General features: G+C 53.3%; 1 protein-coding gene across 1 annotated transcript in view; it reads right to left on the bottom strand.

Moving 5' to 3' along the window:
- Positions 1-15733, bottom strand: part of DCHS1 (dachsous cadherin-related 1) — a 36689-nt gene that overhangs the window by 9248 nt on the left and 11708 nt on the right. Inside the window, exons 2-12 of the mRNA XM_061380562.1 lie at positions 10891-12801; positions 4840-5028; positions 4517-4748; positions 4171-4407; positions 2822-3847; positions 2407-2600; positions 2102-2198; positions 1840-1997; positions 770-1634; positions 442-681; positions 223-348 (exon numbers count right to left, since the gene is read on the bottom strand). Coding sequence (XP_061236546.1) covers positions 223-348; positions 442-681; positions 770-1634; positions 1840-1997; positions 2102-2198; positions 2407-2600; positions 2822-3847; positions 4171-4407; positions 4517-4748; positions 4840-5028; positions 10891-12681 — 5155 coding nt within the window. The 5' untranslated portion in view covers positions 12682-12801. The remainder of the gene's footprint in view (positions 1-222; positions 349-441; positions 682-769; positions 1635-1839; positions 1998-2101; positions 2199-2406; positions 2601-2821; positions 3848-4170; positions 4408-4516; positions 4749-4839; positions 5029-10890; positions 12802-15733) is intronic.

Here is a 15733-nt window from a genome sequence, read left to right as displayed (position 1 = left end):
TCCTAGAAGGCACAGCTGTGACATTATGTGTTTGAGAGTATAATCACAGTGGTTACAGCCTAGAAGTCAGTTCACCTTGTACTCTGACAAACTCCCCCAAAGGATTAAAAATACAAGCTGTGCTGTAAGAGTAGAAGTTTCTTGAAGGTACTTTGGGGGTCCTGCCCATGTAACAATGGTGTTTATGCCACCTCAGGCTTTGGGGAGCCTGTCAGTGTATACCTGTCAAGTTGATCTCCTCCTGCTCCTCCCGATCCAGAGCCCGAAGAGTGGTAAGGACCCCGGTGTCTGGATCCAGGGAGAAGTTTTCGCCAGAGATGCCTCCATAAGTCACTTGCCCATTGGCCCCTGAGGAGAGCCAGCGTGGGGTAAGATCACAGGGTGAATATACCCTTTCTTGACCCAGTCCCTCCCTCTTCCAACTTATCCCCTCACGCTTACCCAGATCGGGGTCGGTTGCCTGCAGAGTGAGCAGAGACGTTCCAGGCGGGCTGTTCTCCCGCAAGAGGACGCTGTACTCCTGCTGTTGGAAAGCGGGTGCCTCGTCGTTGACGTCGGCGACACTGACAGTCAGAAGCTGCGTAGCCGAGCGCGGTGGGGAGCCGTGGTCAGAGGCCACCACAGTCAGCACGTACTCAGCTCGCTGTTCGCGGTCCAGAGACCGCACCACGGACAGCGCTCCTAGGTAAGCGGTGGGCAGGTTGGAAGAAAACACTCGCTCTGCATTAGCATCCTCCTCGTTCCCATCCCTCCCAGCGGTCCAACTCACCGGTGCTGGGGTGTAGCCGGAAACAGCCGTCCGCGCCAGCTGCCAGGCGATAGGACACCCGTGCGGCCTCGCCCAGGTCGGGGTCCCGGGCTACCACGTGCAGCGCCGTGGGCCCGGGCGGGTGATCCTCAGGGAGGCGCACACGTGAGGGCGAGGCAAAGACTGGAGCATTGTCATTCTCATCCGTGACAAAGACGCGCGCGGAAACGCGTGCTGTGCGGCGGCGGCTGGTGTTGGCGGGCCGGTCAGTGGCTTCCACGAGCAGCAGCAGAGCGGGAGTGGTCTCCCGATCCAGGCCTCGCGGGGCGCTGAGCGCTCCGGTGCGCGCGTCCAGGCGAAGCGCGGGCACAGGCGGCTCTTGGCGCAGCAGGCGGTAGCGCACATCGCTGTTGGGGCCGGGGCCGTCGGCGTCGGACGCGCGGAAAGTGTACAAGGTCGCGCCCGGCTCCGGGTTCTCTGGGAGCGCCAACGCCAGCGGGTCGCGCGCGAAGGCCGGCGCGTGCTCGTTCTCGTCCTGCACGCGCACCTGCACTCTCAGCAGCCGCGCGCCCGCGCCTCCCGGCCCCTCGGCGCGCACCGTGAGCGCGCGCCAAGCCGGACCCGCCTCGAAGTCCAGGGGCCGCGCCAGGTACAAGCGCCCAGAGGCCGCGTCCAGCGCAAAGGTGCCCTCTGGGTCGGCGCCGCCCACCAGTGTGTAGGTAAGGGCGCCCACCCCCGCCTGCTCCAGCGGTGCCACAGAGCCCAACAGGGAGCCGGGCAGGAGCCCCTCGGCTGCTGTCACGGTCAGCACGACAGGCACAGGCGCCACCGGGTCTGGCTCTGAGGGTTCCAGTGCAGGCTCAGCCGAGCGAGTGGAGGGAAGCACCTGTTATGGACCCGGGAAGGAGGACGGAATCAGGGCGACCCAAGTAAAAGGGAATCTGGGCTGGACTGCTGAGCATTAGGAGGGGTGGTCAGAGTAGCCGTCTAGAGGAGAGGGCACAAGGGCTTAGGAAGATGGCACTCTGGGAGGGGGTGCCCACGTTGGTGGCCAAGGAGACGTGGATAGATTGGAGTAAGGGCAGCCATACCTGCACTAGCAGCTGGAGGCTGGAGCTCCGAGGGGGGCTGCCTTGATCATGAGCGCTCAATGTGAGCACGTAGTGTGGCCGCTCTGCTCGGATCAGGGGTGCTGCCGTGAGCAGCTCTCCCGAGTGAGGGTGCAGGGAGAAGAGCTCTGAGCCAGGACCTGGGGATGGGCAGAGCAAGGGTGAGGGCTTCCATTTCAGAGCTGGGCGTATCATGAGGACAGGCCATCCACCACCAACTCCCTTCTCTCCACTCCCCATATACCAGTTAGCATGTACAGGATGGTTCCATTCTCCCCCTCATCTGGATCCTTGGCCTGCAGGGTTGTCACCAATGTTCCTGGAGGCACACCATCTGGTACCTGTGGGAACACACAACTCATCTACAGTTGTCTCCCTCTGTTCTTGAGACAACCCAGGATATATTCCCCTAACCTTTGTGCAGACAAAGCCCCCTTTCTACTCTCACACCTGTTCCAAGATGCAGTTTCTTTTACCTCTGTCTAGAGTTATAAGTGGACACCCACATACTCTTACTTCTTCAAGGCAGGGCCCTGCAGCTTCACATACCTGTATGGGGAGGCCTCCACCTGCAGCCCCTGAGGCCTGCAGGAAGGTAGGGCTGTTGTCATTGAGGTCAAGCACTGCGATGTGCACAGTGCCTGTGGTGCTGCGGGGTGGGCTCCCTGCATCCTGAACCTGCACCAGAAGCTGGTAGCTGTTCTGCCGCTCACGGTCCAGAGTTTGTAGTGTGGTCACCTCTCCTGCAAGTGCAGGATAGACAGAGAGCATGTATGGGGTAGCCAGAGATGAAGAGCCTGGGGTCTGTGAGAGGCTAGGGTTGGGGGAGTGTGGAAAGGAATGCCTGGGGAAAACTCCGAGCTTAGTCCTGGTCCCCATGACCAGGCTCTGGGGATCGTGTCTGGGTGTTCACCATTCCGAGGATGAGGCTATGGGATCTCAGATTCTGGGTCCCAGTGCTCACCAGTCTGGGGGTGGATGCGGAAGGCCTTGCTGTCTTCTGACAGCTGTCGCAGGCTGTAGGTCAGACGTCCGTTGATTCCTGAATCTCGGTCAGTGGCAAAGACCCGACCCACGCTTGTCCCTGGGGGCTGGTTCTCAGCCACAGCCAGGAAGGTGGGCTCCTCAGACAAGCGGGGACTGTGGTCGTTCTGGTTGAGGATGCTGATCCTCACGGTGGCCGTGGCTGTCTGCTGCCCCAACTCAGCTTTGGATCCAGACACTGCCATTACTTTCAGTGTGTACAACTCCTGGGCCTCATGGTCCAGTGCTGCCCGCACCCACAGCCATCCACTCTGTGGTTCCAGGCCAAAGGGGCTACCTGGCCCATCTGCTGCAAGGTGGTAGGTGACAGGGCTCCCATCTGGTGCTCGAGCCTGCACTTGTACGACTTGAGTTCCAGGGGTGGTGCCTGAGGGCAGGTCTACACGGTAGGTAGGGCTGTCGAAGTGGGGAGCCAGCCCACGGGTCCCCAAGTCCTGTACCACCACCCGCAGTCGAAAGTGGCTGGTGCGAGGTGGGGAGCCTCCATCCCGGGCTTCCAGCTCCAGTTCATGGGCTGGCCCCCCCGGAGGCCCCAGAGGTCCCATAAGCCGTATGTGGCCTGTGGTGGGGTCCACAGTGAAGGTCCCACCACCCCCAGCAAGCAGGGTAAAGGTGACTCGACTGTTAACTCCTGAGTCAGGGTCCAGAGCCCGCAGTGTATAGATGAGGGTCCCTGGGGCAGTGCTCGATGGCAGCAGCACTGTGTCTTCAGGCGCAGGGAAGGCAGGGGAGTTGTCATTCACATCGTCCAGCAGCACGCGCACCCGAGCTACAGCGAAAGCCGGTGGCACTCCGCTGCCTGCCCGCACCTCCAGCTCCAGCACTGGTCCCAGCAGCTCCCGGTCCAGAGGGCGAAGTGTCTGTAACAGCCCAGTGGCCCCATCTAGGGAGAAGAGTCCTCGGGGATCGCCCCCCGATAGGGCAAGGGTCACAGGTCCCAAGCGACCTAGGGAAAAGAGAGCAATCAGAAAAGAGATGGGGACACCTTCTAAGTTGGAGCCCAGACTCTGATCCCCAAAAGGGCTAGGTAGTGTCCACATCTGGGCCTCTCAAAGTATTAGGGGAGAGGCAGGTGTTGGCAGAGAAGCTGGGTGGCACTAGGGTGATATTCGTGTACCTGGGGATGAAGCAGAGTGCCTACACCACGCCCAAGGAGGTGGCGGACTAGAACCAGAGAGTTTTGTATTGGGACTGTCAGTGGTGTTATACCTGAGGCTTACATTGGGGTGTCTGGGTACGGCACCACGTGGATATAATGATAAGGGATACCTGGTGGATTGTGTGCCTGGACTACGCCCACACTGGTGCCTGGTGCCACATCCTCTGGCACAGAAAAGACATACTGAAGCTGCTCAAATACTGGTGGTACAGGAGTTCCAGGCACAATGCTGATGTTGACTCGGGCATTGGGCTCCGCCTGCAGGCCACCTCCATCCCGAGCCCCGATCTCCAGCTGCACCATGGAACTGGCCCGTCTGGCCAAGGGCCAGGCTACTGTCAATAGTCCTGGGAGGAGGGACAGAAGTGGAGATACATAAGGAAACAGAATATCACTGGAAGGGTTGGGGTGGAGGGCAGGTGGGGAGGCAAGCCCTGGGAATGGGAGGATCCTCACCTGAGTGCTCGTCCAAGGCAAAGAGCGGGGGGCTGTTGCCAGCCAGGATGTGGTAGGAGAGTCGCCCATGGGGTCCCTGATCAGGGTCATGGGCACGTACCCTCAGCACAGCTGTGCCTGGTGCACTCTGGGCGCTCAGACTGGCAGCATACTCCCGTGGATAAAACTGAGGTGGGTTGTCATTCTCGTCTGACACAAACACCTTCACATATACCATAGACTTGAGGCCTCCCTAGTGAGACATGCAGCCATTAAGTCAGGTGGGTCTTGATTGGCCCTGCTGAGTGCCCTCCCCGCAACCTGCCCACAGTCTGCCCACTCACCCCATCCACAGCTGTCACTGTGAAGTCAAAGCTTGAGGGCCCCTGATCGCGGTCCAGGGTCCGGGTCGTACACACGTCACCACTGTGGGCATCGATGCGGAACGGGGGAGACCCTGAGGTCCCAAGTCCGGCACCCAAGGAATAGGAGAGGAGGCCAAATGGGCCACTGTCTGCATCTGTGGCTGTCACCTGGGGAGAGGCTGGGGTGAGTGATGCCCCATCTTTTTGGCCAGAAAAGCCATAGTTAAGTATCAATTAGAAGGAGCAGACCCTTGGCCAGTTGGTGCCCAGAGTCTTTGGATGGTGGATACACAGAAGGGACTGGTAGGTTACGGGCTAAACTCTAAACCCAGCTCAGATCTCACCACTTGTGTTGGGTTCCTATGAGCCTCTGATCACAACTGACTTGTCAACTGATCGATATATAACTTTGTTTTATGTGTGTTTCTGTTTAAAGGCACCTTATTTAATATATATTGTTGGCTGACTAACACTGAACTCAGGGCTAATGGCACAACTCATATCTAAGTGAAACTGACATGTATTTTCTCTATAAGGCACAGCACAGCCCTCTTGCTTTTAAGAACACAGACAGCACTTCAGCACTACAGTTGGGGACCATTCTAAACAACAAAGTCACCAAACAGAAAGCACAAAAATGTGAAAAATGTGGCACCAAATAGACCACGAAAAGGACCCTTGTTTACAACATAAGAGCTGAAACACGAAGGCAGGGCATTGCCTTGTTCGACCTCAGCTGGAATGTGCTCATCGAGAGACTTGAATTTTCCATCCTTCTGCACATGTCCGGGAATGACAGTGAAAACTCCATGAGTGTGGATTCAAGGGTTACAGAGAAATTTTAGACAGTTGGTGAATTCACAAATACAGAATCTGCAAATGGATGAGGACCAACTATATTTAAAAGGAAAGTGCTAAGGGCTGTGACATCAAGTTCCAGGTGGGTCACAACAAGTTAATAAACATCACCAAGTCTCAGAATCACTCCAAGCAGAGCACTGGCTGACCTACAGAGTTATTCAGACTGCTGTTATAGGCCTGCCCTTTATTGAGTTTGGTCATTAAGTGGGATCTGATTGATCGCTGGGCTGATGAGGGTCTGCTCTATGCATTTATGGATGTGGCTTATACATCCTTCACATCCCTTCATCTCTTGAGCCAATCTCACTGGAAATGAGAGACAGAGAACTGCAGGTCTATAGGACAATATTCAGGTCATTAAGTTCCAGGGGTTCTCCCAAACTAAGAAATAGGGAAAGGCTTTCTTGGTGACTTCTCAGACATCTCCCAGATTGGCTCAGGTAGGGTTTATGATTGGACACCAAAGTCAGGAGCCTCTGAACATTTCAGAGTCAGATCAGCGGGAAACCCCATTCCAAAAGCTTCAGAGCTTAAGACAGGGCCAGGCGCACAGTAGGTACTCTATGTAAATTTGTTCATTGAGTAAACAGACATTTGGATTGCCCTGCCTTACAACAAAAACTTCTTTCAAAGCAAGTTTTATAAATTGGGTGCACATTAGGCCCTCAACAGTGGGTTAGCTGGTGCAGACTGCTATAGCTGTGACAAAGTACTCTTTGTGGCTATGAGGGCCTCAGGGTCATGATATGCTGTGGAAAGGAAGCTGGAGAGTTCCCCTTTCTCAGCCAGAAAATGTTGCTCAGAGAGAAGCCGAGCCAAGGACTTCTGATTGTTGCCCAGGCCCTTGACAGAAGTGATTTGTGCCATTGTTTACTCTCCTGAGAGACACTAAGACCTTGCCATGCTGAGCCCTGGAAACAGCTCCTGCTCCAACTCTTTACTGTGGCCATGGGCCCGGATATCCCAGGAGACAAACTTCCCCCCACATCCATCTGGTGGGCAGCAGCACAGCTGCGGCACCATCTCCAGAAGCTGTTAAAGACCTCTGCCCTCTGACTTGCTGCAGGAAGAAAGCAATAAATAGTGGTCAAGGAGGTTGTCAGGAAGTGACCCCAAAAGGCACAGGGGTCAGTGACTGGAAATGACCAAGGCAGAAGTGAGTTTTCTGGCCTGTGCAGCCTCTGCTCAGAGGTTTCACTGCAAAGGCACAGCCTCCATTGTTAGCAGGCTCTCAGCCCCTCTTCACAGTCCAACCTTGGTCAGCTCCCTCTCCAGCTCTGACTGAAAGCTGTAACTAACCTCACCTTTCTCCTCTTGTTTCCCCACCCTCCCCCAGCCTCCAGCTCTCATCAAATTCATTAATGCAAGGAGGAAATAAAGACCTTCATGTGTGAACTATCTAAAATTCCTACTAGACCACAAACTTACTGCATTTGCTCCATGCTGACTTCCTTCCCAGGAGTGTCTCCTGCTTCTCCTGCCACTGCTTCCCCACTGTCCAGCCTTCCTCCACCTCCCCTTACTCTGTCTGTTATACACTGTTGTTCCCTGGAACCTTTCCTTGGCATCTTCTTCTACACATTCTCTGAGTGCCTTCTCTTCCACTGCTGTGGCTCTGATGATGATCTGTACTTTGACCCAGACCACTCCTCTGTGCTCCCAACTTGTACATCCAGATGCCTCCTCAACATCTCCACTTGGATGTCCCACAGGCACCTTAAATCCAACCTGTCCTAAACTAAACTCATGATCATTCCAACCTCTCTCTAATGATTCTTCCATCTACGCAGCTGCTCGAGCCAGAAATCTGTTCTTCCCTTTTCCTCTGCCGACATATCAGTCAACTGGGGACCAAGTAAATCTTCATTATCCTTCTTATTTGTCTATTCCTCTCCATTACCGTTATCACTGTTCTGACTCAGGCCTGAGTCGTCTCTCCCCTGGGCTACTATAGTTCCCTTTTGATAGGTGTCTAACCCTCCAGTCTTGTCCTCTACACCAGGACTTCTCAACCTCCACATGACTGACATTTTGGACCAAACATTTCTTTGTTGTGGTGCTGTCACGTGCATTTTAGAATGCTTGGCAGCATCTCTATCTACTAAATGGGCTTCCCAGTTGGTGGTAAAGAATCTGCCTGTTAATGCAGGAGATGCAGGAAACGTGGCTTCGATCCCTGAGTCAGGAAGATCCCCTGGAGGAGGAAATGCAACCCACTCCAGTAATCTTGCCTAGAAAATCCCATGGACAGAGGAGCCTGGCAGGCTGCAGTCCAAAGGGTCGCAAAGTGTCAGACACAACTGAGCAACTGAGCTCGCACGCATGCAATCCATTAGGTACTGATCAATCCCACCAGTTGTGACAACCAAAAATGTCTTTAGATGTTGACAAATGTCCCCTCCAGAGGGCAGAATCACCAGCTGTTGTGAACCACTGCTCTGCACTAACAAAAGCATCTTTTGAGAGAACAAATATGATCAAATTATTCCTCTACTCAAAAAGCTTCAATGTCTTCTAAATAAAAATGCTCACACTCCTTGGCTTGGCTTCATTCCTCACTGTCTGGCCTCCTGCAGTCTCATCTCACTCTTCCATCTCACACCTTAAACTCCAGAGACACTGAGCCACTTGTAGGTCCTTGAACAAGTCAGACAGGTCAGGCTCTTGCTCTTCTCTCTGCATGTCACCTCTGTATGGAACCCTTCCCTTATCTGGTTCCCTCGTCAGCTCCTGCTTATCCTTTGTCTCAGCTCAAAGGTCCTTTCCTTTGGGAAAACATTCAAACTGCCCATCTGTAACTCATATATATCTCCATATGGAAGTTTCTTTTATTGCAGTAGAACTGTTTCTTTGCATATGAATCTCCCCTCTAAACTGTAAATTCTATGAATTAGGTAGCAGTTACTCAATCATTACTGTATTCTGTGTCCCTACTGACAGATATTCAAATGAATATTGAATGAATCAAATATTAAGACTTCTTGTAAAGGTTATGAACACCCAGTGGTCAATTTCACCCCTGCTTCCCTATGATTACCACTAGTAAAAACTCCAGGAAACCACCTGGAGAGATGCCCTCTTGCTTCAGGCACTAGTGAGGAGGGAAGTTAGAAGCCACAGCCCACTGGTCTTGGGCCAAGAGGGAGAGTAAACACATGGGAGAGTGGGTGGAAGCTGGACAGCAGTAGGCAGGCAAGCACCCAGAGTCTGGCCAAATGGGAGGTCAGCCAGGTCCAGGCACTGGCCTGAAAGTCTAGGCAAACAGCAGCTTCTAGAAGATGATCAGGGGTCTTCTGAGACATAAACATTTCCTCCTAAGAGACCTCCCTGCCTCCAGTCTCCTCTCCTGCATCCATAATTCTGTGGGAGAGCCAAAGCAATCTTTCCAGAAGACATATCAGATTTGCCTAGAACCTCCCATTGGTTCCCTGTGATTTTTAAAATAAAGTCAAAGCTGATGATCCGGTCCCTGTCTACTCTCTTGTCTCCCCATAACTCTCTCATCAGCACAGTTGAGGCCAACCTGAACAATGCTGCCCATAAACACATATCATGGTGTCCTTCAGCTTTTTCTGTGAGCTTGGAGTTCCTGTCCATACACCCCATATTATCCCCTTGGCAAAGTATCACCGCTTCTGCAAAGGTCTGCCTCTAGGCTTCCATAGCGCTTCATATGCCACATGATGTATCACTAGCTACTGGTGTATCTCCTTGCCTAGACTGTGACCTGCCTGGGAACAAGACTGTCTCCTTTCCTTGTTCTCAAGACCCAGCACAGTGCCAGGCCTACAGTGCTAAGTTAAGTTTTCAATGTATTTCTTACCATTGATCTAATCTATTTTCACCCTTAAAGCAAGTTAGCTTCCAAACAAACAAACAAACAAACATAAAACATGGGATTTTCCTGGTGGGTCAGTGGTTAAGACTCCATGCTTCCACTGCACGGGACATGGGTTCAATCCCTGGTTGGGGAACTAAGAGCCCACATGCCGCGTGGCACAGCCAAATAAAGCCCAACAACAACAAAAACAAACAAATAAAAAACCAAACAAAAACAATCTGTAGTGAGGAGGGAAGGATGAGGGGAACAGGATTTTTAGGGCAGTGAAACTACTCTCTATGTGTTACACTGTATGTCATTATATATGTCCATTATACACATACAATATACTTTTATCCAAACCCATAGAAGGTACAACACCAAGAGCGAACTCTAATGTAAGCTATGGACTTGAGTGATAATGATGGTTATGTAGATTCATCTGTTGCGGCAAATGTACCACTCTGGCGGGGGATGCTGACAGTGTGTGAGTCAGGGAAGGGGCATATGGAAAATCTACACCTTCCACTTAATAGTGCTATGAATCAAAAACTGCCTCCCAAACATAAAGTCTTAAACGAAGAAAAAACCATCTGATCCTGCCTTTTCTGGACCAAAGAAGTTCAGCGACCCTCTCTGCCTTCCAAGTAAAGTCCTAACCCCTCACAGCTTGGTGTCCAAGGACTTCTGCAATCTGGCTTTGGCCTGCCTTTCCAGTTGCATGCCTCCCCACCCATCTCCTCCAGGCCTGACTTGCAGGAAGTCTGTGGCTCCCTCAGCCTGTCCAGGGCTCCTGCCTCGTCCTCTGAAAGGTCTTCCTGGACATTGGGATCTCACTGAATACTTCCTGTTATCTCTCATCCCTGTGCCTGATCCCAAGACGCATTAGGGCTCAGCTCCAAGAGCATGGATGGATATATCTGCCAGGACAGTCCAGCACTGATCTAGGATTGGAGGGCTCTGTAAATGCTGGCATCTCCCCTGGGGAACAGGAGCCACATGGGTGTGCAGAATCTCCATCTCTGCCCTTGCAGAACAGCTTTGAAACTTTAAAGAGTCCCCTCTCACCTCCTCACACCACAAGACACATTTCTCTATATCCAATCTTGATTCTCTCAACCCCTTGATCACCTGGCCCAGCTCCTGCACCCTGCTTTCTCATCTTCTCAGTAACCCTCACCCTCTGCACAGACTGTGCAGCTCACTGAATAAGACTGAACCCTCTGGCAAATGTCACCATCAACAGCTAGCACCTTCAAGTCTTGGTTCCTGCTCTGAGGTCCCCTGCGACCCTCTGATCCATTCCCGTCCACAGCACCACTCCACTGTGTGTTGGGGGGCTTACCCACCTGCAGGAAGCAGGTTCCTGGCTGAGTGCCCTCAGGCAGCGAGGCGTTGTAGAAAGTCCTCTGGAACTGCGGCTCGTTATCATTCACATCTTGCAAGACCACGCTCACTGTGGCAGAGGAGGAGAGAGGGGGCAAGCCCCCATCCGTGGCCACCACGATTAGCTGTGGCTGAGGTTCCAACTCATAGTCCAGCAAAGCAGCTGTAGTGACAATGCCTGAGGTGGGGTCTATGGAGAACCAGCGGGTGTGGGCGCCTGGGGCCAGGCTGTAGGCGACCTGACCATTGGTGCCCTGGTCAGGATCCCGGGCCGTCACCCGCACCACGAAGCTGCCAGGCAGGGCAACCTCAGGCAGAGGCTCGGGTCGGTAGAGCTGGCGGTCAAAGGCAGGCGCATTGTCATTGACATCAGTGACGTGTAGCACAAAGGCAGCCTCGGCCCGCAGTGGGGGTGAGCCTGAGTCTGTGGCAGTAACTCGCAAGTTGTAGGCGTCGCGCTCCTCCCGATCCAGCCTCCGAGCCACACACACCAGGTAGATGACGCTGTCCTGGGTGCTGAGCGCAAAGTGGCCCTCTCCACCCTCCAGGGACACGTTGACATGCGCAAAGTCACCGTCATCTGGGTCTGACACAGAGATTCGAGCAACAAGCTGGCCCGGGGGGGCAGCCTCAGATACACGGGGGGAGCCATCTGCACTCAGGAAGATGACAGTCATGGAGGGCTGATTGTCATTGGCATCTCGCACATGCACGGTCACAAAGGCTGAGCCCAGCTCAGGGTGAGCCCCTCCATCCCGAGCCTGCACCACCAGTTCGTGGACCCGACGTTGCTCAAAGTCCAGCGGCCGCTCCAGCCGCAGCAGCCCCGTGTGTGCATCAATGGAGAAGGGTCCATCACCCTCGCTCTGCCTCCGGTTGATCTCATAAGTTACAGCCCCATTGGCACCTGCATCGGCATCAGAGGCATACACCTGCAAGACAGGACTGCCGGGGGCCAGGCTCTCGGACACAGCAGCGTGGTAGCGGCTCTGATTGAAAGCTGGGGCATGGTCATTGATGTCTAGCAGTGTCACGTCCAGCAGGGCCTGGGCCCTCCGAGGGGGTGAACCACCGTCATAGGCCTCCAGTTGCAGCATGTAGTGTGAGCGGTTCTCTCGGTCCAGCTCTCCGGTAACTACCAGCTCAGGCACTGGGGCCCCATCTGGACCAGGGCGTGTCTCCAGCCGGAAGGTCTCTCCAGCCCCATCACCAGACAGGGCATAGCCCTGCGTTCCCAGGCGGCCAGCGTCGGCATCACGAGCAGGCTCCAGTGGGTAGCGGGTGCCAAATGCTGTATGCTCAGGTATCTGCAGGACAGCCCGAGCCTGTGGGAAAGCCGGAGCATGGTCATTGATGTCAGCCACTCGCACGGTAACTTCCACAGTGGCACCGTCGGGAGTGACTGCAGTGAAGCGGTAGCGATCCCGCCGCTCTCGGTCCAAGACACGGGCTGTACGGACCACCCCACTGTGTTCATCGATGGCCAGGTCCGTGCCCACCCCGCTGCCCTCCTGGGCAGAGATGAAGTACATGGGAGGTGCTGCTGTGCCTGCTGGAAGCCCTGCACTGATGTCCCCGATCAGCGTGCCCGCTGGCTGCTCCTCATCAATCTGCAGGTCCAAGCTCCCAGCCTGACCCCAGGCACCTGGAGCCCCCGCCCCCAGGAGCAGCAGCATCAGCAATGACAGCAGGGGGAGAGGCCTGGGGATCTGCATGCCCGGGCACGAAGGTGCAGTGGCCCACTCCTTCTGCATGGCAGGGCCAGTCCAGCTGTGCCTTGGGATCCAGCTCCAGGCCAGGCTCCAGGAGCAGCCTGATCTCAGGTTTTGGATCAGGTCCAACTTGGACCCTGGCTCCAGCTCACTCTCTTTGACCTGGGAGAAAATTAGAAGGAAAACAGTCATGATGGGGGAGGAATCAACATTCCAGGGAGGCTGGGGTCCAGGCCACACCAGGACTGAAGTGTGTTCAGCTCCCCACAGGGCCCTCATGCTGCCTCAAACCATCTTGGGCCCAGGAAGCTCCTCAGGATCCACCGCAGCCTTTAACTGACAGGTCCTATCCATCCTGATTCCTGCTCCCCACCATCTCCCAGCAGATTGTTTTATTCCTATTGTTCAGGTCTGAATGCCTTCAGATTCCCTTCTTTCCATCTCTAGACTTAAACATGTGGCCAGTTCTTTCTCATTTTTCTTCTTATTCAGGACTAATACCTCAATAACCATGTGCTTGGCAATGTCATCTGAACCTCAACATTTTCCTCTCTGCCAGTCTTCTAGTAACATTTAAATATGCTTAAATCTCTCTCTCCCTTCCTCTCTGTCTCCTTTTCCCTCTCCCCCATACACACACACACACACACACACACACACACACACACACCCCTTTGGCTCCACTTCCCTCTCTACTCTATTCAACAAGAGATTGAGTACCTGCTTTGTGGAGAAACTGAAGACATACCAGTGAATAAAGAAAACAGTCCAGGAACTGGACAAGTAATTAGCAATGTGATGTGGCCCTCGAGGGAGAGGTGCAGGGAGCTATGAGAGCAAGGAGGGGCTGATCACAGTAAGGAGTCAGCGAGTGCTTCTCCGAGGAAACAGCATTCAAGTCAGGATCTACTTAACGTAGGTGTTAGCTAGACAACGGTGGGCAGAGAAGGGGAAGAGAATGAGAGAAGACTCAGAAGAAGGAACAGAAAGAGAGGCTTAGAGTCTACTGTCAAGAAAGGGCTGAGAGTGTCTGGGGGTGTGTAGGGCCTGTGTGTGAGGTATAGAGTGCCGAGGCAGAAGGGATGAAATGGGGCAGGGGGTCAGAGGCCATACTGATGATCTGAACTTTATGCTGAGGACAAATGGAAGCCATGAAAGCATTCTAAGAGAGGGTACTGCAATATGACTTACATCTTGTGAAAATCACCGCTGCTGCCCCTTTGTAAACACAGGATCACACAGATGGGGAAGTTATCTTAGGACAGCCCTCACGACACACCAGGCCAGGGTGTGGCTCTGATGGAGTCTTGGATGAGTGTCAGCAATGAACATGGGGAGAAGTGGATAGCTCTGCGGAAGGTTTAGCAGGTAGAATGGCCAGGGCTTGACGATGGCTTGAAGGCAGAGGATGAGGAGTGGGAAGAGTCAAGGATGATGGGCAAATTTCTGGCCCGAACCATTAGCTGAACAGAGGCATCCTTAACTGGCCAAAGAGAGAGAAAGAAATCCAGGGAAGGGTGGTGCCAACAATGCTAAGGGAGACAGCATTTCCAATACTGCTGATATTCAAGGAGAAGGAGGCCTAAAGTCCCAGGAAGGCCTTTAGTGACTGAGTGAGGGCAGAATCAGTGGAGAAAGGTTTGCTCACTTCTGCCAGTTTCTCACTTCTCACACCCTCCTCCGTCTATGCAGAGAGGCTTCCTCTCCCGTGACACTGCTTTCACTAAGTTTCCAACCATCACTACACTCTGCATCCAATGGACACTTTTTCATCTTGTTGCATCATTCTGGAATACTGAATCACTGATCACTGGCTTCTTGAAGCCTAGCCCTCTTGGCTTCACATGGTGACACCCCACCTCTTGCTTCCACTGTGCTTCTATGTCCACTCTTCAGTCTCCTGGGCAAGTTCTTCCTCTGCCCTTAAAAACTGGTGCCCCTCAGGACTCAGTCCAGGGCCGCACGTCTTCCCACTTTTCACACTGCCTCGGTGATCTTATCCCCTCCCACGCCTTCAATTAAAAATGTTATCAGTCATTTTATTTTCTTTGTTGTTCAGTTGCTCAGTTGTGTCTGACTCATTGTGACCCCATGGACTGCAGCACTCCAGGCTTCCTTGTCCTTCACTATCTCCTGGAGTTTGCTCAAACTCATGTTCATTCAGTTGGTGATGCTATCTAACCATCTTATCCTCCTGCCCTCAATCTTTCCCAGCATCAGGGTCTTTTCCAATGAGTTGGCTCTTTGCATCAAATGGTCAAAGTATTGGAACTTCAGCTTTAGTATTGATCATTTTATGTCTATTTGCTGATGACTTTGCAATCTCCAGCTCTGGAGAGTGCTGGAGACATGTAACCCCCCAGAAAATGGACTCCCTTACAAGGTATTCCTAACCTTCACCTCAACCTGATTTTCTTCCTCCCTTCCCTTTCCTGCGAACAGCATCACCACTCAGAAACTCTCCTTGCTTTCCCTGCTCTTCTTCAGTCAAAACCTGACTATCTCAATGAGACACTATCTCAAGCCTGCACTTTCCTGTTTTCACACTGCTGCTGTCCAGGTCCAAGCACTGTCATCCCTCCTTTCGATTCCTTCCACAGTCCTTTATCCTCCCTGTGCCTCCTGGATTGGATCCCTTAATCCACGTCCTCCTCACTGGAGCTATCCTCACAATTCTCACCAAACCACCCCTGACAAAAGGTTTCCACTGGTTCACCGCTGCTGATGGCAGAAAACTGCTGCCCACTCTGGATAAAAAGAAAGCAGATGCATACACCCAAACTGTGTCTGCAGTTTTAAGGGTTCATGGACACTAAGTATAGAATGTCTATTCACACGACAAAGCCCAACCCCCTTAATACACCTTCCTGACTTGAGCCCCGCCATCTCTCCACTGTGCCTCACATTCACTTTCCCCCACTGCAGCCTGCGTTCCTACACTAAACCCCTCAACTGTTCCCCCCACAACTTCTTGCCTTGTATGAACTATGCTCTCGTCCTGAGATATCCTTTAAAGGTCCTGTCCAACTGGCCGTCTCCTGTTCGAACTTCAAGATGCTGTCTTCTGTGGATGTTTCTATGCTATCTCCTTGAC

This window comes from Bos javanicus, chromosome 15 (genome assembly GCF_032452875.1).
Source record: "Bos javanicus breed banteng chromosome 15, ARS-OSU_banteng_1.0, whole genome shotgun sequence".
In the NCBI taxonomy this organism is placed as follows: domain Eukaryota; kingdom Metazoa; phylum Chordata; class Mammalia; order Artiodactyla; family Bovidae; genus Bos; species Bos javanicus.
The sequence above is the reverse complement of the archived record's forward strand: the minus strand, read 5'-3'. Positions and strand labels throughout refer to the sequence as shown.